The sequence below is a fragment of the Balaenoptera borealis genome (genome assembly GCF_965194805.1).
Source record: "Balaenoptera borealis genome assembly, chromosome: 2".
NCBI lineage: Eukaryota > Metazoa > Chordata > Mammalia > Artiodactyla > Balaenopteridae > Balaenoptera > Balaenoptera borealis.
Window position 1 is genome coordinate 118745241 of NC_138867.1, and position 23112 is coordinate 118768352.

General features: G+C 42.3%; 1 protein-coding gene and 1 long non-coding RNA gene across 6 annotated transcripts; one reads left to right on the plus strand and one right to left on the minus strand.

Annotated features, from left to right (window-relative positions):
- Positions 1–790: 790 nt before the first annotated feature.
- On the minus strand, positions 791–20611 carry LOC309622690. The gene is made up of 2 exons (XR_014241057.1): positions 16073–20611; positions 791–13251 (listed from the first exon to the last, which is right to left on the minus strand). It is a non-coding gene; the product is annotated as an uncharacterized lncRNA (long non-coding RNA).
- PURA (purine rich element binding protein A) lies at positions 14667–22814 on the plus strand. Of its 5 annotated transcripts, none has more exons than XM_082378686.1 (2): positions 14667–14881; positions 21529–22814. In XM_082378686.1, the coding sequence occupies exon 2, from the start codon at positions 21673–21675 to the stop codon at positions 22642–22644; it is 972 nt and encodes a 323-aa protein (XP_082234812.1). In that variant the 5' UTR covers positions 14667–14881; positions 21529–21672; the 3' UTR covers positions 22645–22814. The 5 variants fall into 5 exon arrangements, with proteins under 5 accessions (XP_082234812.1, XP_082234810.1, XP_082234811.1 ...); XM_082378684.1 differs by lacking the exon at positions 14667–14881 and adding an exon at positions 15370–15817; XM_082378685.1 differs by lacking the exon at positions 14667–14881 and adding an exon at positions 15370–15683.
- The last annotated feature ends 298 nt before the right edge of the window (positions 22815–23112 follow it).

A 23112-nucleotide genomic window follows, 5' to 3' on the forward strand; every position in this document is an offset into this window, starting at 1 on the left:
ATCCATAATTAAGTTCCATAACGTAACCATTATCAGAGTTTGCACTTTATTTCACACACACGCACACACACACACACAGAATTGAAAGTTATTCTTATGATAACATCATTCTCATTTATTTGCATCCTAATATACTTACTTGAGTGGTCTAACTAATGAATTCTCAAGGGGGAAAGATCGATGTATCCACAAGAAACTCCATGAGGAATTCAAAAAATGGGTAGTACTTAGAGATAAATTGGAGAAGGTCACAACCCTCTATGTGGGAAAGATGAGAATGTGCATGATGTATCAGGAGAAATAAATAGACTGACCTACATGAGCAGCGGTTTACAGAGGGAAGTATAGCAACAAATAAGTTAGGAAGTCTTATAGTAGACAATTGTTTTTGCTGCTCTGCATCCCTTTAACCTTCTTCTGGTAATATGACCCTAATTTCGTCTTGCAAATCACCCTCTCCCTCTTTTCTGACTAGATGAACTTTGGGTAGAATTGACTCTAACCACAGTCCAGGAGTGAATATGTGACTCAGACCTGGTGAATCAATGTCATAGTCCTCAATTTGTAGAGATGATTCAGGAATGGGCAATAAGATGCAATGAGACTTTTACTAAGAGAGCCACATGGTCTTATCTTCTGAAATCGCTAATAGTAACAATGCTGTGAGCTTGGAGCTGCTGGCAGGTGAGCACTTTGTGCCAGGAAATGATTCAATATAGCAGAAGAAAGAACTGAGAGATGAAGAGAGGGAGTAAGTCCCAGTGATACCATCCAGCTCCTGGATCAAAGCATGACTGAAACCAGTAACCCCTAGACTTTGCAGTTATGTTAGCTGATATATATATATATATTTTTTTTAATAAATTTATTTTATTTTTAATTTATTTTTGGCTGCTTTCGGTCTTCGTTGCTGTGCACAGGCTTTCTCTAGTTGCAGTGAGCGGAGGCTACTCTTTGTTGCGGTGCACGGGCTCTAGGTGTGTGGGCTTCAGTAGTTGTGGCACACAGGCTCAGTAGTTGTGGCTTGTGGGCTCTAGAGTGCAGGCTTAGTAGTTGGGGCGCACGGGTTTAGTTGCTCTGTGGCATGTGGGATCTTCCTGGACCAGGGATAGAACCTGTGTCCCCTGCATTGGCAAGCAGATTCTTAACCACTGCGCCACCAGGGAAGTCCTATGCTAGCCAGTAGATTTCCATATTTACTTAAGCCATTTTAAGTTAGATTTTCTGTCATACATAACAAAAGAATTCTAAATTATTTGGGTCTGTTGGTCAGTTATTAATGATCTTATGGGACAAGGTTAGAAATTAAGACTTGACCCTATGAGGGGGCCACTGGAAAAAAAATAGTTTTTAAAGCAGATGTGGGACAGAATGAACATCATTTTTTTCATTATCAAGGAAGCAAATTACCACCAAGAGTAATTTATTTTGAGATGCGCATACAGGAGTAGAAATGAGATTACATCTCAGACTTCCTAGACTGTGGACCTAAACTGCTTGCCCTCTATGTCATTCTGTTGTAGCTAGAACTTAGTACTTTTCAAATGTGTAATCCTATCTTTTACTTAGTTCAAGTTAGACACAGAGGTCAATTAGGCTTTGAGCAAGTGAATTTCTTAAAGTATGATCCATCTTAATATGTTCAAAATAATATGGGTTTTCAATGAATATGGTAGTGATAATGTTGTCTATACCTTAACAGCCAATGAAATGTAGCAGAAATATAGTGCCATACAAAGAATGCATCTAAAACCACTCCCCTGAATATGAAATCCATGTTTTCAATGTACATCAATAATTATATCAATAACTGATTTGTTTAAAAAAAAGTTCAAAAGGGAAAACTAAGAGAGTAGGGTCCTATTCATGATTCCTTAACAGTTCTGTATGATTGAGTAAATCATGTTTCCTTCTTTATGATTCAATTTTCCTACTTCAAAGATAGAAAAATGATAATACTGAACTTAAAATACAAGAAGATTTAAATATGGCCTTAACCATCTTCATCTATGTTCATCAGACACTTGAAGAACATCAGGGAAAGGTACTCTAGGAATATAGAAATAATAATAAAAGTTAAAATTGAGTACTTACTATGTTCTAGGCACCATTCTAAATGTTTTACATGTATTAAACTATTTATGCCTTACAACAGCCCTATGAGGTAAATATCATTATTATCCCCATTTTGCTGAGGCTCAGAAGAGTTACGATTCTTGCCCCAAAGCCCAAAGCTAGCCAAGATTTGAACCTAGGCAACTGTATACTGTCTTTCTACTTATCTAATACTGCAGTAGATAATCTATAAAAAGAATAATAAACGTGAAGGAAAAAATTCTGAACAGGCAAAAGCGATGTCACAAGTTTTTAATGTCTTTCATTTTGTCATAAGGGATTCCCTCAGGCTCAAGGCCTATTGACTTTCATCTTAGGCACAATTTTTAAAAGTGTGTTGATATTTTTTAAACTCATGGAAGGTGAGCACCAGGATGGTAGTATGTGAAAGTGGGGAGAGGTGGTTACATTCTGGATATGTTAGGAATTATATTACACTATGAAGCTGGCTTTTTTTTTTTTTTTTAATTAGCAATCCTCAATACATGTAAATATTTTCTATCAGTTCAGTTTTCCAGAGAAAGATCTCCCCCTATCTCCTGCCTGGTGATAGCAATAGTCTGGCTGCTAGCTTTCTAGAGCTGGGTAGGGAAAAGAGCAGAGTGTCCTGTTTAGAATGCAGACTTTCATGTTTTCATACCCACTCCTCAGAGCCTGGTATGTCCAAATCCAGAGCCTCTCTAGTTCAGTTTCTCCAGAGGATGACACCTTCTGTCTCCTGCATGGAAGGAGAGAAACACATCTGGCTACTTGGGGTAGGTGTAGGGAATGAGGATCGAGGTTCTACATGATCCCTACACAGACTTGTAAATAATCCACCCCCTTCTAGCCCCTTCCCTCCTTGCACATATTCTTTGCCCCTCCAATTCCTGTGGCTTTCTGAGGATCCTTGGGACAAGTCTGTGTGCCTATTGCTGGTGTCTGCTTCATCTTCAGTACCTAAGTTTTACCTTTCTCTGACTTAAGCCATATTTCTTTTGTCCACCCACTTTTAGCCTTCACATACTGTGCCTTGGGGTTAAAGATGTTTCTTAATGTCATTGAATATGGAGTTCATGTTTTTATTTCTTGTTCTCCTCCTACAAATGCCTTTGAACATATTAAATATGCCTAATATCACTCATAGAAAACTGCAAATTAAAACTTCAACAAGATACCCCTTTCCATCTATAGGATTAGCAAAGATTATTTGCAAAGTTATTGGCAGGCCTCAGTTTCTCACTGGCTGTTGGCTGGAAACCTCATAAGCCTTTCCATAGGTAGATTGTCTGAGTGTCTTCAAGACATAGCAACTGGCTTCCTCTAGAACAAGTGATAGAAGAGAGAGAAAGCCCAAGATAGAAGCTATGGGGTTTTTTTAAAACAACAACTTTATTGAGATATACATAAAGTTACACACAGGTTTTTGACTGTGTGGGGTGGGGGCAGGGGTGTGGGAAGTGGCGGGGGTCAGGACCCCTAACCCCCTGCATTGTTCAAGGGTCAACTGTAATTCATATACCATACAATTCACACATTCAAAGTGTACAATTCAATGGCTTGTACATTTACAGAGTTTCGCAACCATCACCACAATCAGTTAAAGCATTTTCAGTACTGCCAAAAGAAACCCTGAACTAAGCTATTGCACCCCAAATTCCCCCACCCCAACCTTCCAGCCTAGGCAACTATCAATCTACTTTCTGTCTCTATAGATTTGCTGATTCTGGACATTACGTATAAATGGAATTATACAATATGTGGAATCTTGTGACTGGCTTCTTTCACTAAGGTTGAACCATGTTGTAGCATATATCAGTATTTCATTTCTTTTTATTATGTGCTCTCTTTTTTCACTATCTTTCAGTGAAATTCCTACTTATTTATATTTACATATCCAGGTTTTTCTCTCTCTCACTTTTTTAGGTACAAGAAAGACCTGGGCCTTCTTGGCTCAGGATCTGCGTTAACACTTCCCAACCTCAGAAACAGTTCCCTTTAGAACTGAGGTTCTAGTTTGGCCCATGGTCCTTGGGTCCTTAAAGTCTTTTATAACCTAATCTTGCAAGCGACATACCACTACTTCTGCCATATTCTGTTGGTCAGACAAACCAATTCTCATACAGTGGGGGAGAGGACAACACAAGGGTGTGAATACCAGAAGGCAGGAATCAGGGCCTTCTTGAAGGCTGCCTACTACAGTGAGGATGTTGTCATGTTGCAATCCATGTTAGAAGTAAAGGCTTAAACCTCTAGCTTTGCCTCATCTTATAGATCACCACTTACAAGATCACAAAAGCAAACAAACAAAAAGCTCACTTACACTGCATGGTATAAAGGAAAAGCCCCCACTTAGAGGGAGCTTTGGCAGGAGTCAGTCTTACTTCAGCAGGACCTGATGTCCCTTGATTAGTATAGAAGTGAATATCTGGTATTATGGGAATGAGGAAAGGAGGCATAACACTTGGTTTTAAAAGAGAACGTTGAAGAAACCAATGGCTGGTAGCAACTTGACTAAACACAGTATTAGCTATATAAATAAAGTTGAAAAACACTCACCTGGCATAAATGTATTCACCCTGATGAATGATTATCTCCAAAAATAGCTGTAGTACAATAAAGAAGAAAGTAACTGCAGCTTTCTTATGGTTTGGTCATGAATATTCACTCAGTCATTTTGTCAGTCAACAAGTATTAATGATACAGAGGGGACTTTTGCACTCAATTAATATTCTCTGAGTTTCCCTTTGGGATATGACACTGTATTTAATAATATAATAAAGAAACATACAACAAATACACGGTCCCTGCCTTCAAAAATCTTTCATTCAAAGGCAAAAAAAAAAAAAAGACAAATGACAAACTGATATTTGTTTATTTTTATTGTTATGTTTTATTTCATGTTTGTTTTTAAAGACAATAAACACAAGGAGCTATAAATGTTCTGCTTAAAAATATACATATATTGCCACTTGTAAATTCTTTTTCCGTCTCCATGTGTTTTAGTTATTGATGAAAACTGTTTATATACAAGATGAATTTTTTTTCAGTTAAAAAACACACAAACACATTTTAGGGTACCATCTGTTTGGGCTTATTTTCCTGGTTATTGTGTGTGGGTCAATTCAGTGGGTAACAGTAGTAAGATGAACATCTGGAGTTTTGAAATTTCTTTGAGAGATTAATTTACATTGCATCATGTAACCATGTCAAAAGAGGGCAAGTTGAATCTCTGGTCAATTAAAATACAAGGAAATATACAAAGATATCTTTACTAAACTTGATTCAGTCAACAGACTGTAGGAGCTTTTTACTTAAAATAGTTTTACAGATAGGTTTAACTCAAGACTCGATTGATTTATGATGGGTCAATAGTAAAGAATACAATTTTGCATATTTCCATTTCTGCAGAGCATTAACAAGAAATTTTAGTTTGTGTATAATTTGGTATTTATGCAAAATCAACTTAAAAGCAATATTCACACTACCCAGTTAGCAGCCCCCACCCTATCTCAGTTTTTATACCCTTAGAAACTAACACACAAATAGATGACTTTCCCTCAAAGGAACTCCCAGGCACAGTAATGTCAAATGAGGCTGTAAACTCTTAATATAGAAAGGAAGAGGAAGTTGAAAAAGCTTTAGGTAAAGATGACTTTCTTCCGTCCTATAAAAAGTATATATATACCATTTTATCCCCTCTAGACCAGCAAAAATTTAAGTGTAACAATACCAAATATTGAAGAGTAAGTGGAATTCTTATAAACTGTGGGAATAGTAGAAAACTGTTTGGCATTAATTATCTCACAAAGATGAATATTTGCATACTCTACAACCAACAACTCTACTCCTACGTATATGACCAAGAGAAACCCTTGCATGTGTGTCCAGGAGGCATGCATAAAAATTTTATAGCAACAATGTTTATAATTATTTAAAAGGCTAGAAACAAGCCAACTATGTATCAACAGAAGAATAAATTGTGATATATTCACACAATAGAATGTTATATGGTACTGAAAATCAACAATCATTATATACAACAACATGAATGAATCTTGGAAACATAATACTGAGTTAAAAGAGCAAATCCCAGAAAACTATATATTGAGTGAAAGCATTTTTTATAAAGCTCAGAAACATACAAATTAAACAATATATTATTTTAGCACATATACATTTGTGATAAAACTAAATTTAAAAAAAAAAAACAGCACAAAATTTAGGATACTGTTACCTCCGAGGGCAGGAGGAAGAGATAGAGGAGCAACACGATTGTAGATGTAATTTACTGGTAAATATTCTAGTTCATGGGTTGGGTAGTTCATTACATGATTAAGTTTTATAACCAATATATGTGTTCCATATATCTTTTGCATGTATTAAAAAGAAAAAAAATTAAGAGATTGATATAATTTATCCTCATCTTCTCCAAGTGAGAGCTGATTCTTATTCTGCATGTAAAGAAACCGAGGGTAATGATATCACTTACACGTAGAATCTAAAAACGTTAAACCTGTAAAAAAAAAAAAAAAAAAAAACAGAGAGAGAGTTAAAATAGTGGTTATCAGGGGTGGGGGTGGGGGGATAAGGGTGATGGTGTTTAAGAGTACAAACTTGAATGAGTAGTAAATAAGCCATAGAGTCTAATGCATAGTATAATGAATATAGACAGTACTATTGTATTACAATTATGTAATGAGATAAATACTGCTACATTGGCAATCATATTACAATATATAAATGTATCAAAGTAACACACTGCACATCTTAAACTTACACAATGTTACATGTCAAATTTATTCAAAAAAAGAAAAAGAAAAAGAAAGAAATTTAGGGTGGTATGACCCTATCTTCAAATAAGGAATAAGACAAAGAGTTCTGCAAAATAGAAACCCTCTCAAAGCTACTGATAGATTTTTTTAAAAGAGAATGGTCTGTCTAGCTGGAGCCAAGAAAATACAAGTGAAATAAAATCCAAGTGAATTAAATGGGAATTTTTTTTCTAACATGTGAATGGATTGTGTGATAAACTGAACCTCTTACCTGCCAGGAAATAGTGATGATCCAAGATGGGAATCTCAGCATCACTAGGTGAAGTAAAAACTTCCAGAGATAAAAGGAGCAAGAAAAATTTCAGGGAAACGGGAGGTTCGGAACAGAATACCCAGGATAAAATGAGCAAAAAATACAAAGGCTAAATGGATTAATTCTTTTTTTCACTTTTCTTTAACTTAGACTGTGCAGCAGGGACGGGGAAGGGACAGAGGTAATAGAGATAATTAAGACACAGTCCCAGCTCTCAAGGAACTCATATTCTAGTAATCAGAGAAAAACCTTTCAATGTGTAAATGGAAGAGATACTTCTCTACAGAACCCATAAACAGTTTTTCAGATGGAGTAAAATGGCCCAAAACCTAGAAAAGGGAAGAATACTTGGAGGTTTTCAAGAACAATGCAGGTGGCGAATCTAGTAGTGAGGAAGAGGACAGTTTTAATCTCAGGCCAACGCCGGTGAGCCTGAAATCGGAAGGAAAAAAAAAAAGAAAGAGAACTTGGCTTGGGCCTTGAGTGAAGGGCAGGAAAAGTTGGTGCCACAGTGGGTGGGAGTTCACATTTATGGAATACTTACTGAGTGTGCCAGATCCTCTTCTAAATGCTTTTTATGAATTAACTAATTTAACCCTTACAGTATACCTATGAGGCACTTGGTATTATTACCCTCATTTGATAAATGAGGAAACTGGGGCCTATAGATGTTGAATAATTTGCCAAAGTCACAAAGTTAGGAATTTGAAAGCAGAGTTTTGAACCTAGGAGATCTGATTACCCAGCCCACGTTCTTGACCACCACACTGAACAGACGATGTTTTGCCTATATAAAAATTAGGGAAAACAGAAGACCAAAAAAGTATTTCATCATATGAATTCATTAATGTTTATATACAGTTGAGGTAAACTGTAAATATTAAGATTTTTACCCCAAGACATTATTACATCTTGGTAAATATTAATGGTGTGCCTCAAAACATTTTTTTTTTCCAGGTGAGTGAAGCCATCTATATTTATTTATTTATTTTTAACATCTTTATTGGAGTATAATTGCTTTACAATGGTGTGTTAGTGTCTGCTTTATAACAAAGTGAATCAGTTATACATGTACATATATCCCTATATCTCTTCCCTCTTGCATCTCCCTCCCTCCCACCCTCCCTATCCCACCCCTCTAGGTGGTCACAAAGCACCAAGCTGATCTCCCTGTGCTATGCGGCTGCTTCCCACTAGCTATCTATTTTACGTTTGCCTCAAAACTTTTGTACTGGGCTCTAGGAACATGGAATACTGCAGAACTAGTGGAGAAAAGCTGTGTCTCCAGGGCATGGTCTTAGGAGAAGAATCTCATCTTTTGGATCCCTCAGGAGACAGAAAGTTACTCAAGGTAAGCCTTGGCAAAGACCTCAATTTCTCATGTAATAAACTGATGTACTTTATAGCCAATCTCAACCCACATACATATTTATTCAGTCTCTCTTTGCTTTCTCAGCAATTTAATAACTGACTTGTTGGCTCATTTGCTTCAGCACTATGCTAATGAGGTAAAATTGATGGGTTTAATTCCTTTTCGGCTCTAGTGGCCATGAACTGCACCCCTAAACTTAGCATACATGAGCTGTCGAGTGACCCCAGAGAAACTGTTTGGCTCAGAACAAGTCTATCAACGTTACACAAAAGATAATGCTTTACTGAGTATGTGTCAGAACCTTCATGTTTGTATTCAAGGACAACACATTAATTTTCACAGAGAACAAATAAAGTGATTTGTTTAATGTCTCACAATGGATCTCTGGGACAATCAAGAATAGATTCTTGGAAAGTTCAACGTAATACACTTACTCAAATTGACCCTACCAATGTTATACGGTCATAATAAAGTCTTTGCACAACCTCATGACATATACTCAATCAATCTTGATTTTAGGTAGCCAATAAATAACAAGTAAATAAATAAAAGCAGAAATTATCTCAGTTTGTAATTACTTATGGAAGAACTCTTACCTGGGGACAAACTAATGAAAACATAATCAATTCCAACTCAATAACACAAATTTAATATGCCTAGAATAAAGTGATCTGAAGTAAGCTATGTAATTCATTGAGAGAAACTTACAAAGCAGTGACAGAGGTTTATTTGGCAGATGCTACTGCTCAATAAACTAGATCTAAACTTTTAATATGATCTGACATTTGACAAGACCACAATAATAAGGGAGGTGTCTCATAATTATCCAAAGATATTCAAATGAAAAGGATGGTGAAAGATGAAGTTAAACTGGAAACTTGTTAGACTGAGAATGAGAATAAGTAAATCTCTAATGTCAGTTTGAAATAGAAATGGCTGAAATTATAGCAGGAGCCAATAAAATGAAAAAAATGGACAGATATTTGTTTGTAAATAAAATGTAAAGTTTTGATGTCTGATACTTCAGAGTAGAAGGAAAAAAACTATGCTCTTGGAAAGGGCTTATATTCAAAACTTCTCCAAAGAAGAAGGGAGGGTGAGAGGGATGGGGAGAGGGAGAGTTAGTTTAGCGGCAAAGGGTGCAAACTATGAAGGAAAATTGTCTAGGTTTAATTCTTGACTTTGTCACTTAGTACCTGTGTGATTTTTAGCAGCTTTCTTAATCTCTCTGTGGCTCATTTTTCTCATCTGTAAAACGAGTATAATAGAACTTACTCATAAGGTTGCTGTGAGGATTTTATGAGGTAATAAATAAAGAGTATTTACACAGTGCCAGGTACATAATACGAGCATTATATAAACATTATACTTTTGAATAAAAGATATCTAAAGATTAACATCAGTGATGATATTTAATCAGAGAACCAAGAAGTAATCTGATACAGGTCTGCAATCTTTTATCCCAAATCCTTAGGGTCAGATGTGTTTCTGCATTAATATTCGTTTCATATTTTAGGAATGTAAGATATTATGCTACCTATGTTTTACTTAACTTGTGTTGCCTGGGGCAGCATACCTTAATCAAACACATATTTCCACAATGAAATGTATCAATAGTCACACCAAATGGACCAAATGAAGACTTTAAACAGAGTCATGTCAGTTCAGATCCATTTTTGCCACAAAATGAATTTTAAAAGTTTTTGGATTTTGGAATTGCAGATAAGGGACTGTGAAGCTTTGTCTGTAGAGCCATAAATCTTATTGTATTAAATAATGAAATAATAATCATGGGAAATATAGAGCAATGCTGATATTAAATGAAAAACTTTTCTGAAAACCTAATGAATTTCTTTTTTCTCTTAAGAAAAAAAAATGTATACATAGTGTGATGTATATCTAGATTATACATGGGATGTTACCTGGATTGTACTTGAGTGACTGATTTTATGTGGCATATATAAACACCTGGAACATCTCCCCAGATCTTCCCATGACTATTTCAGGTCTCTGATCAAATGCTACCTCTTCAGAGAGGCTTCTTTGATCACTCTATTTAAAATATCAGGTGGGAGACATGCACATACACATTCACACACAATCACACAGAAAACTTTCTCCCCTTACCTGCTATTTTTTTCTTTTTAACACTTGTCACTATACAGCACTATATTATATATGTGTTTATTATATTATCTGTCTTACTAGACTGGAAACTCTGTGAGAGCAAGGGCTTTGTTTTGTTCAAGCACCTAAGACAATGTCTGGCATTGTCAGATAGATACTGTTAGAACAGATAGATACTGTTCAATAAATGACTCAAGAAAATAAGGCTGATTGATAAACAGTGGTGGGTTCCAAGGACCAGTTCTAAAATAGCAGGTAATATTTACTTTCCAAAAGGAAGTTCAAGGGGAAAAAAAGAGGAAAAAAAAGCCATCTAGACTAAGCATCAGTTGTAATATGTTTATGAAATATGTATATTGTGGGATTCCAAAATAGTAATTAAAAAACATTTCTTCTTTATACACATACTTATCAAGTAAATATTGATTTACTATCTAGAAAGTAAAAACTAATCATTACATTATATTTACTTTTAATAATTAATTTTGAGTATTTAAGTAGACAAGAAGAAAAATTATACTTGAAAGACAAAAATTCTATAGCACAAAATATTAAAGAACTCCCTTTGTATTTTTCCCATGGTATATTTTGATTCTTCCCTTCACACATTTTACTCACAACAGGAAGAAACGCAACTGACCTTCTTCATCTAATTGCCAAGTACTACTGCATTGGGTTGTAAAAATGGCCTAAATTAGCCTCAGAGGGCAGTGGTATCTGGTTGCATGTACATACCTACTCATGAATGTATTTAGTCTTGCTCCAGGTAATAAAATGGCAACACATTGATATCCTATAGTATGCAAGCAAAGGGTTCTGGGGTCACCATAAAATGTGCAACAAAGTTCAATGGCACTTTCCAGTCCAGATAGATCCACTCTTTGGAAAAGCCCAGCTTTCCTCTCCATCTCTAACATTCATATGTTAGTTCTGACTTGGGAATTACTTTTAAAGAGAAGGAAAGAGAAGGGAAAGGTGAAAATAAGGAGTTAGGCCACAGTCCCTTGGCAAAAGTATCCAGAGTAACTACCTTTTTCAAATGACCATACTTGTAGCCTACAAATTGACATTCCATTGATCATGGTTAAAGGTAAGACAGTTTCATTTCAACATGTTACTTTTACTTTTGTCTTTTCCCCCCCATTACTCTTAAATCAGGAAGGGAAAAAAAAATGTTCCAACAGCACTCTAATGGCTTTCAAATTGTGTTACCCCGGATTATGCAAGGATTTTCTATTAGAATTGCTTGAAAAAAATAATGGAAACAGACTGTTTATATATATTTCCAACAGGACAAGGGACCTCTGAAATAAGACAAATTAGCACATATATCTGGACCAGGTATTGTTAACCAATGACTCCAGGATGGGAAGAGGTAGTTAAAAAAGTTGAAGTCAGACAATTGATACAAAAGAAGATCAGAAGCTCATAGTTATATATAATTTGACAATGAGATTGAGTTTAAATAATTACTGGTCCCTTTGCCCTCAAGTTGCATATTATTACTTAGTGGGTTTCATCTGGATAAACACATTTTTCTGGTATTGTGGGTAAGAGGATGAGGAGTGATTTTTCCACAGCTCTATTCCCTCAACAGAGAGGATCCTGCTTACCTGCTTCTGAGAACTGGTTGAATATCATGTGAGTACTTAAGGAGTAAACTAAAGGGTCCACTTCAATAACTCAGACACCAACAAAGAAAAAGTTACCCTTGTTTAAGTGAAAATTCAAGATCACTAGCATAGTCTGTTTCAGGGCACATATGACCTATACAAGCTTCATGCTTCTGACCCTTGTCTTCAAGTCCCTAAACTGGAATAAAACCAATAAATGCCTGAGGAGCCACTTCACACCCCAAACACGTGCAAACTTTGTTCAACAGAACACTTTACTGCCAAAACGGAGCTGGCAGAAGTTTGGAGCTAAGGCCCACAGGCTGCATGATTTGCTGGCGCAAGAGAGCTTAAAAATCTTAACATAATACTGCTGAGTTTGAGTTCTACCAATTTGCTTAAGACTCCTTCCCCAAGTTTGACTTAAGAAAAATGGAAGCTGCCATCAAGAAAGACTTTACTAACACTTCATCATCTACTCAGAAGTGATTTAATTCCCCACTCCTGATGGTCATACCTCTATATTCCTTGGTGGTTGTATTTATATTGTAAATCTAAAGCAGTCTATTTTGAAATGCATGTAAATTCAGTTTTGCTTGGTTGCTTGGATATAGAAGTACAGGAAGAATGACTGTAAATATACAAGATTAATTACAACAAAGTTTTGCTTAGAAAACACTTGATCCAAATAACCCCCATATATCCCAATTCATTACCCTTGAAAAATGGGGGAGAAATTAAGATATAGAATATCTGTAAATTTTTATCACTTTACATTTGTTTTAGTTCATCTTCTCACATCTCTGAGTTTGAGTAATGGTGTTTTATTTTTTACATGAAAAATGTAGGAAGCCAGGAAAGGAGCCAAGATGAGTTCTTCTCTTCCACAAGGGTCAACGATAAGGTCCTATTTGGAATCTTCATAAGTTTGATGCAGTTTAATGACGAAAACTGCACCTGAATTTAAAAATTGTAGTGAATACTTGCAACTATACAACTAACAACTTTAAATTTGTAAACACTTGAAAAACATGCAGTACTGAGAAACTATGGTTTGCTTGGGAAGGTTATCTTGTGCTTTTTCAATAAGAGATCTTTAAAGATGCTACTTGCTCCTCATATAGCTAAAAAATAAAGATAAATTAAAAAGCTTAAAAAAACCCCTTTCTAATCTTTTCCCTCAGTAGCTCCATGTATTTTATTCATTCCTCTGAAAGCCTGTTTTTCCTCCTTTAGAACTTCCTAAGTATTCTAATTCTCAGCTATGATTTCATATTTTCACTAGCTTCTAATCTCCACAATATAGTTGGAAGCATTTAGGACAAAACACTCTTTAGGATATCAAGTTGCAGAAGACTGTAGTTTTAAAGATATTTATATAGTAGTGCTGCCACCTAAAGATGAGGCGAATAAAGAAGCAATTCAAAGGAAATGACCCATCATTCTTAAAGCTGTCTGAAAATTTTCTCATTTCTAACTAGGGATTAATAAACACTTTGCTGTTTTGTTAATATGGAAGTTTGTTTCACAGTAAATTATTGCTGAGCTGTAATTTTCTATGGCAGAAATTTTCAAATTCAAACTTTTTAGAGTAATCTGTGATTTGGGGTCTCCAGGAAACTCCCCCAATTTGTTTCTCTCAGACATTAGGCACTGCCTACAATACACAAGTGTGGGGTTGGGGGAGGGGGGAATCAAAAGATACCCGGAAGTAAACTATTGAGGAATCTCTGGTTTAGTGGATAAAGCAGGTAATAATAGACGTATGGTGTTTCCCTCTATCGGTGACAGACTGCTTGCAACTCTCAACTGACATACTTTTGTAACTCAATTTTCTCGTCTATAAAATGGGGTTAATTTCACCTCTCCCCTACTTGCCTCTAAGGCTTAGCTAGGTAAGCTTCTTGGAAAAGGTCCTATAATAAGTGAGTTGAAAAGTCTACTATTAAAAATAGAACATAAAAAAAAAGAAGTCTACTATTGCCTAATAAAAGAGTATCTCACAGTGTATTGCAAAGTTACCTCAAAATAAAATACAGTTAAATAAGTTAAAACATTGACTAAGTTTCCTTAAATCACAGATTGACTTCTCTGAGAGCTATTTAAATAATGATAAAGATGGTAAGGCTGTTTTTTGCTTATTTTGCAGCCGATATTTTTAACTGATCCATCTTCTATGTATGCAGTGTTGCAGGATGGAGATGTGACAGCATACAAAATGAGGGAAAAAGTTAACGTGTACCAAAAATCTTGTCAAACCTGGTCAAAGATTTCAAGAAAACTCTTAAAGGACATTTTATAGTTCTGCATTTCGCCCTAGCATAGCAATTTATGAAAATTAACTCGTCCCTTTTACTCTCTCCCTCTCGGCCCAAGGACGCATAAATAATATTTATCAGGGTTTTGTCCTTAGTCACAGTCCCTCAAAGGGGCCCAGTTTCACCTACACTGCGTGGGAGGCTGGGCAGCAACCCCACGCTTCCTGTCAAGGATTCCTGGGGCTACAGCCTGAACGTGGTCTAGCCCGTTTCTTCTTTATGCTAATTTTGCCCTTCTAGCCCCTCTCGGCGGGCGTCTGAAGGCCAAGGTGAGACCCTCCCGGGAGATGAAAGGCCTATTGCCTCCTAAGAGATGTGGGCGGAACGGGGGCGCGGGGCAGGGTGACAGGGTGGTAGCGACACTGACAACGACGCTGAGGGCCCTAAGTTGGAGCTGACGCAGGCCCTACAGGGTTCCCTCCCCGCCTGAGCCTGGCTTCCGCCCTCAGAGCCCAACAAGGGAGAAGTCCTCCCGGGGGCGCTACCGGCGGTGGGCGGAGGAAGGGCGGGCAAAGAGGCCGCAGGCAGCCCCCTCCTCAGACGCGCCTCAAGGCCTGGGCCGTGGGCTGTTGACGCGCCAACGGCGGGGAGGGCGCGCGCACGCGCGAGCTGGGGGGCGGAGGGAGCGCGCTCGGCGGCCGCCGCCGCGGCAACTGAAACGGAGGAACGCGAGGGCGGAGGGCGCGAGCCACGGGAGGAGTGTGGGGGGGAGATGGTGGGTAGCGGGGAGCGCGCGCTGACGTCGCCCGGAGTCACGCACGGAGCGCCGGGTTACGCGCCGACGTCTGGCTGCCACGACTTGCCGTCTGCGGCGGCGGCGGCAGCGAGCGGATCCCGCAGGGGAAGGAGGAGGAGGGAGAGCCAAGGGGGCTGTGAGTGAGCGGGAGAAGCAGGGTGTGAGCCGGACTTGCCAGCGGGAGGGAGAACGAGTGAGAGCCGAGCCAGCCATCCGAGCCGCCTCCTCCTCCTCCCCTCGGCGTCCCGCCCCCGCCTGCCAGCCCGCCCTTCTCCCTCCTCAGCCGGCAGAGCCCGAGTGAGGCGCAGCTCGGCTCGCGCCGCTGTCCAGGACAGGTGTGCGCGCGCGCGCCCTCCTCCCCTCCCCCTTTCCTCGCGCCCGCCTAGCGCCTGCCTCGCGCGCGCCCTCCCTCCCTCCAGCCCGCGCCCTCCCTCACCTGCGGCAGGACAGCGCCCGCCCGCCCGCCCGGGTAAGCCCCTCGCGACCTTCTCTGCTGCCACTGCCACAGCTTGAGGTGCCGCCCACCTTGTCCCTTCTAATTGCCCTCTTATGCCCCAGGAATAATTACTGTAGCATTGTAGACATCCCCGCACCCTTCCTCCGGGGACCCTGGTAGTGCAGCAACGCGCCCCCCTCCCTCCGGAGCGCACGAACGAACGAACTCCTTCCCACCTCCAAAAAAGAAGAAAATCACACGCCCCTTTAAAAAAAAAAGCAATCCTACCTCCTCAGGCGCTGGAGACCACCAGTGGTGCCGTTTGCTTAGCAATGCTTGAGCCCCATTCCCCCTGACCACCTTTGCCTGGGGCCTGGGACAGTTCGCCAAACCTGGCCGACACTCCCTGCACAGCAACCCTGGCAGGAGGGGAGAGGAAGGAGGCTTCTAGGCTCCACTACCAACCCCTCCTTTCCTCTGTTCAACCCCCGCCCCACCCCCGCAATGCATACACCCTCCCAGTATGCGTTGTAAAAATAAAAAAGAATACACTGGTGCTGACAGCGCAGGCGAAGCCAGGCCCAAAGATGGGTGGCCCGAACAAGGCATTTTTGCTGCCCCACAGAGCTAGGTCAGCTCCATAGTCTCCTCTGCCTTTGTCCGAGGGCAAAACGGACGGATGTGAAGTTAGAGGGTCTTCCCTTTGAGCGACGGTAGGCCCCGGCAGCGGCTATGTCTACAGGGGAAGGGGCCCCAACAAATATATCTGTCTTGAGCCTGAACTTGGATAGAGAAAGGCCCAAGAGTCCGGCTGGGAAAACTTTCTTTGGTTCGTTGCTGTCTACCCCTGAATAAATGCTACTTTAATTTACGTTGTCTCTGCGGGACCCTCTTGAGGCTTCTAATTCGTTCTTATCTGGGCCCCTTTACGTTTCTGTCGGGCCAGGCGCTTTTGGACAGCTTTTTGCAGCGGTGTCTCTGCTGGTGTCCCGTGTCCTTGGAAGGAAGCCCCAGTGCTTTATAATAGGCTGAATTTGGTTTGACATCTTTTGGTAGATTGTCAGAGGAGAAAAGGAATTTTTTGATTACTTCAAGACCCTCACTGTTCCCCGCCCAAACTGACGTTTTCGAATTGCGGCTTTGAAAATTGGAGTGTTGACTAGAGTGTGGAGAGAGTTGCTGATTTCATTCCTTTGGGTACTAGTAAAACCATTTAAGAATCAGCCGAAAGAGAGAGAGCTGTTGACATTTGCATCGGTTCTGTTTGGACCTTTTGGGTACATAAAATGTCGGGTTCTCTGAATCTTTTATCGAATTTAGAATGTGTGCTACATTTATTTAATTCTTCTGCAAATGCTTAAAATAACATTTGGGGAAATGTGAGGATTCTATCACATGGATTGTTCTCTTCAGATTTTAAATGTTTAATTCATATCTTTAACCCTAAACATTGAAATAGCATTGGAGAGGCGTAATTTTAAAGATTAGATGAGCTATAGAAAAGGAATAGACTTTTAAAAAATGGTCGGTGAAATACTATTAGTCGTTGTTGTTAAATGTTAAGATTTACTTGAGAGTTTCCCTTAATTTTCCTGGTAGCTAGCCATGAGAAGAAATGGGTAATTCCTCCACTTTGAACAGTTACAGTACAACATTCCAGTTAGTTTTAATGATTTGGGTATTGAAGATAATTGTCTGGTTTAAGACAGGCATTTAACCTAAGTAGCACTTGAAAACACAAGTTCTAATGTTTTTGCTTCTCTTTTATTTGGGAAATCTGTGATTCTGTGAAATATTAATGAGCGTATTGTTTCTGTTGGGAACTCCGTAATCAAAAGGGTTTATTACCCAGAGGTAGATCTCCTCTCTCCAAGTTTATTTTGTAAATGTGTGTGTTAATTTTTACTGTTAGAATTAGATTATTTAAGACTCAACCGTATTTCAGGCTGAGGAAAATGAGGTTTTTTCCTTCTTGTTCAGCCTAGTATCTGTTTCTCTTGTGAACAGTTTTTTGTTGGTAAGAGTTTGTTAAAGATGTAGAGATAGAGGGATTAAAAATAAAGCAATCTCTATTTTCCTTGAAATGTGTGTGTAGTGTTAATAAGAGAGCACACTAAATCTAGAGACGTTTATTAGGTTTTAAAAATATAAGCAAACTTTGAGGAGGAAGGAAATATTTTTTGATAGTTCTTTCATTAACACAGATATTCTGTGCATATTAATATATTTCGTTTTCCCTTTGTCTTTCCTACATTGTATTGAAATTATAATTTTAATTTTACAACTATTTGGTTTAAAATGACAATGCAAACATCTAGACACTAGAACTGGCTTTTCATTTACCAAGTTAGCATATTGTTTTGGTAATTAACAAATAGCTAGGTATGTTTTTAAATCCACAACTTTGCTAATGGATTTTCAATGTTAGGATGCAGATTTAACTTTGAAGTTCTGTTTAAGGTTAAACTCTTTGTTTTAAGACTTTTCTCTCAGACTGCCTTTTAAGGGTACTATATTCTGTAGCCTACGGAAAGCCGCCTTTCACCACCCCCTCCATTCTGACCAAAAGCCCACACTTACAGGCTTATCCTGAAATAAACTCTCTTGTTTGAGTAGTGAAAATGTGTTAAATATCCTATTTATCATTGTATTATTTTGGGAAAGGCATTATTAACCTTGTTTGCTTTTAGATACATTTATAAAGTAGGCAAGAAGCTAATAGATAAAGGCAAAATTTTATACATATATAATAAAAAGCATGAAATAAGTAAGAACATATTTATGTGGAGAGATCCAGGTCTCAGTTGTTTACTGATTTGAGCTTAAAATTCCCAGTTTATGCGTGCAAATGATATTTAACTTGTGTTTTGTCTAGAAACTTCATCAATTGCCTCTGCGCTGAGGAACTAAGAACTCAGTTCCTGGTGACAGTCACTTTTTCAGAAAATCAGGGCATTCCCAAACTCAAACCAATTCAGAGCCCCTGGACATAAACGTTTGGGACAGAGGGCAAGAAATTTAGACTCCAAAGTTGGTTCAAGAAGGCGGGCAGTTTCGAGCCCTACTTTTTTGTCCTGGGGGAAGCGATCATTAGCATGGAAGAGTGACAGGGACCGGCAGGCGCGTGCCCCCTTATCGCAGCCCCACTGGCCTTGCTGCTTTGAGTTCTCCTGAGGGGTCAAGGGCTTGGTTCAGCGCGAAGTAAACCCTTGAGGAAGAATAGCGGCTCTTCTAGAGCGGTCTTAACCAGGTCTTAGTAGTCTCAGCTTACAGGTGGAAGCGTAATGCCCCGCCCAGTTCTGTGCGGAGACCCTGCCACTCAGCCTTTGAGACCCTGTTTGGGGCCGGGGTCTATCCAGGGTCCTGATCGCTACCGTGCAAACCTAGAGGAGCCGCCGCTTCTTACACATGTATTTCTGTGTGGTGGGAAGTGCACCAACAGTTCCTACGTCTCCTTCCCGACAGACTTGGGGACAGGGGAGGGAGTGCAGAAAAATCAGCACTGAAAGGGTAATACGCGGTGCTAGAGGATGACCCTAAACTAAGGGGAAGTTCTTTATGGGGCCCAAAATCTGGATTTCTATCTCTCACAGTGGGCCTCCTCTTCAGGGAGCCATTTCAGGGACAGCTGGACAGGTGGGTGGTTCTGAGGCTGGTTCACAGGACTATCCCAGTTTTCTTCTTGGGAGCCAGGGTGCTCTGCCCTGTTTCTTCCTCTTTAGCGGGAGGTAGCGAACGTCAGCCCAGAGCTGAAGTAGCTAATGCTGGGTTGAATGGGGCCCTTGCTAAGAGAAAAAGGTAGCTGTGAATACTTAGCAGGCAGGTTTGCCCAGGAGATGAAGGGATATATCCGGGGGCTTTAAGGTCTCAAGCACTGACAAAGCTTATGCCCTGGGCTGGTCTGGGTTTCTTTATCATTAGTTCTCTCTTTACCCCTCTCATTTCCAGGAAGCTTGGGCAGCCAGGTACTCAGATGTCTTGGGAGCTAAGAGTGAGGGAGGCAAGTCTCCTTACTTTTGGGGGCAGGGGTTGGGGAGTGTTAAATGGGAATGGAGCCTACAGATGAGATAGGTATATGCTTCTCAGGGTGGAGGCAACAATCCATGCTTGAGAAAGCCAGGAATAGGGCTGTGAGGTCTGTATCCCCTAAGCCCCTTGCATAAGGTGATGGGGAGCATGTAGGGGCATAGGCAGGAGGTGCCCTGGAGACAGGCCTTAGCTTTCCCACAGCTGGTAGGACTTCAGACTGCAGTGAGGGAGTGTGAGCATTTGCTGTCTATCTGGAAGAAGGAAAATAGGCCCTAGTTTATGCCTCAGATCTAGGAAGAGAGAAATCTATTATTTCTGAGCCCCTTCCTGAGACCAGAGAAGACCCTCTTTAGCTGTCACTGGTTTAGCTGTCATTGGTAATGGTCGGTAACCTAGCTGTCTGCCTAAAAACCAGTTATCATTTAATGTTTTACTTTTTGAGAGATGGGGGCTCTCCTTGTCACTTAGGAGTTTCTGGGAGGAGGAGTAAAAGGGGCGAGCGAACCTGCGTTAATGAATCCCGTAAGGAACTGCGTTTCCCAGGAAATTCCTGACATTTTTAGCTCGTGAATTTCCTAAAGCCTGCTTGGTTTTCTCTTCCATCTGGGTCCTTCCAGAGAGGAAGAGTGGGCTAGGGGCTGAAGGCTCGGCAGGGCCTGGTTTATCCGCAGAGCTGGCCGGCAACCCAGGCTGGGCTCAGCCCTGAACAGGGTGCCCCCCTTCCCCAAATCTCAGAAGGAGGAGGGGGAGGCAGGCGGGCAGTCGTTGTCCCACAGGGGGCTGGTTGAAGGTTTTGGGGTGAGTGTGGGGTTTCTTTTTGATTGTTGCTTGGGGAGAAGGGCAGAGCCAACGGGAAAAGGCACTGCGGGCACCCCGGCCCTGGTGCGGCTGCCGTCCTCTGCTCGGCTCCCCCCTGCCGGTGAGTGCGCCCGCCCGCCCGCCCGACTGTGCGGGGCTGCGGTTGGGGGGAGGGGGGAGCGGGATCATCTGAGGCCAGAGCCGCTGCCGTGCGCGGGGAGGGGGAGCGGCGGGAGCGAGGGGAGGGAAGGGCTAGGTGTCTGGTGCTCCGCGCCACTGCTGCCGGCGCCCCGTCCTCATCCCTGGCAGCCCCTTCTGCAGCTAAGGTTTACCGCCGCACCACCTCTCCTCTTCCTCGCCCGCCTCTGCGGCCAGGGCTCTGCGGTAGGAGACAGTCCAGTCAAGTGACGGGTGGGCCTGTCTGGGTTTGGATCTGGGTCTGGATGGGGCCCGCTGGGGAGGGGGTGGCCGTGACTCGGTGTCCCCTCTCTGCAGCGGGCTCAACTGCGCTGCGCGGGCCCCTCCCCCCACATCTTCTTTGGGGTCACTGGAAAGCAGAGCTCAGGCCCACTCCCTGTGCTTAGTATGGCAGTCCCCTTCTCACGCCAGTCCCCCAACTCCCCGGGCCGAGGCCACTCAGGGTCTGGCCAACAGCGACAGCCACAGTGGTGGCGGCAGTGGCGGCAGCAGCTGCGACGCGGCGCGTTCTGGTCCCCCCCCACCCCAACCAGGAGTGTGGGGTGAGGGCCGGTGGGTGGGCGCCGCCTGGCGGGCGGGCGGATGGGGGACTGGCAACGGGGAGGGGGTGCGGGTCACGTGCTGGCGGTCGGGTGGGCGCGTACAGTAGGGCGCCCGGCTACTGTACTGGGGAGTCAGTGCCCTGTTACCGGGTCTCGTCTGTCTCGTCTCTCCCGCAGATCTCGCGAGAGTGGCTGACTGGCTGTGGGGGTTGCGGCGGCAGCAGGCGGAGCCGGGGAGGGAAAGCAGCGGCGGCTGAGGCGACTGAGGCGGCGGCGGGCGGAGCGGCAGGCGGCGGCAGCGCGGCGGCGGAGCGCAGCATCATGGCGGACCGAGACAGCGGCAGCGAGCAGGGTGGTGCGGCGCTGGGCTCGGGCGGCTCCCTGGGGCACCCGGGCTCGGGCTCGGGCTCCGGCGGGGGCGGTGGTGGCGGCGGGGGCGGCGGCGGCGGCAGTGGCGGCGGCGGCGGCGGGGCCCCGGGGGGGCTGCAGCACGAGACGCAGGAGCTGGCCTCCAAGCGGGTGGACATCCAGAACAAGCGCTTCTACCTGGACGTGAAGCAGAACGCCAAGGGCCGCTTCCTGAAGATCGCTGAGGTGGGCGCGGGCGGCAACAAGAGCCGCCTCACTCTCTCCATGTCAGTGGCCGTGGAGTTCCGCGACTACCTGGGCGACTTCATCGAGCACTACGCGCAGCTGGGCCCCAGCCAGCCGCCCGACCTGGCCCAGGCGCAGGACGAGCCGCGCCGGGCGCTCAAGAGCGAGTTCCTGGTGCGCGAGAACCGCAAGTACTACATGGATCTCAAGGAGAACCAGCGCGGCCGCTTCCTGCGCATCCGCCAGACGGTCAACCGGGGGCCCGGCCTGGGCTCCACGCAGGGCCAGACCATTGCACTGCCCGCACAGGGGCTCATCGAGTTCCGCGACGCTCTGGCCAAGCTCATCGACGACTACGGAGTGGAGGAGGAGCCGGCCGAGCTGCCCGAGGGCACCTCCTTGACTGTGGACAACAAGCGCTTCTTCTTCGATGTGGGCTCCAACAAGTACGGCGTGTTTATGCGAGTGAGCGAGGTGAAGCCCACCTACCGCAACTCCATCACCGTGCCCTACAAGGTGTGGGCCAAGTTCGGACACACCTTCTGCAAGTACTCGGAGGAGATGAAGAAGATTCAAGAGAAGCAGAGGGAGAAGCGAGCTGCCTGTGAGCAGCTCCACCAGCAGCAGCAGCAGCAGCAGGAGGAGACCGCCGCTGCCACCCTGCTACTGCAGGGTGAGGAAGAAGGGGAAGAAGATTGATCAAACTGAATGGAACCCCCCCCACATGCATACATACACACACACACACACACACACACAGCCACACACAGAGAAAATATACTGTAAAGAAAGAGAGAAAATAAAAAGTTAAAAAGTTAAAAAAAAAAAAAAAAAGAACTGTTAACTCCAAGGGAGCACCACCCACAGAACCTCCACCAACTGACAGTTTCTCTTCTTGACTTGCCACCCATCGCTGGATGTTGTCCACTTTATCCACCATATAAAACAGTAAGCAGCTGCTAAAAACAAAAAACAAAAAAAAAATACAAAAAGTAATAACATTATATGAACTGTGTTTCCTACTTGATTAAAAAATATAAAGAACTGAGTGTTTATTTCCCTAATTAACCAAGAACTTTTGTACACGTTTAAGCTATTATTATTAAAAGTGTTTGCAAAATGGTCAAGATTATAATATTGCTGAATTCTATAAAAGTCCTTTTCATG

Bases quoted from the DNA above. Each gene is read 5' to 3' on its own strand.
- PURA (XM_082378686.1), top strand. From the start codon at position 21,673: ATGGCGGACCGAGACAGCGGCAGCGAGCAGGGTGGTGCGGCGCTGGGC.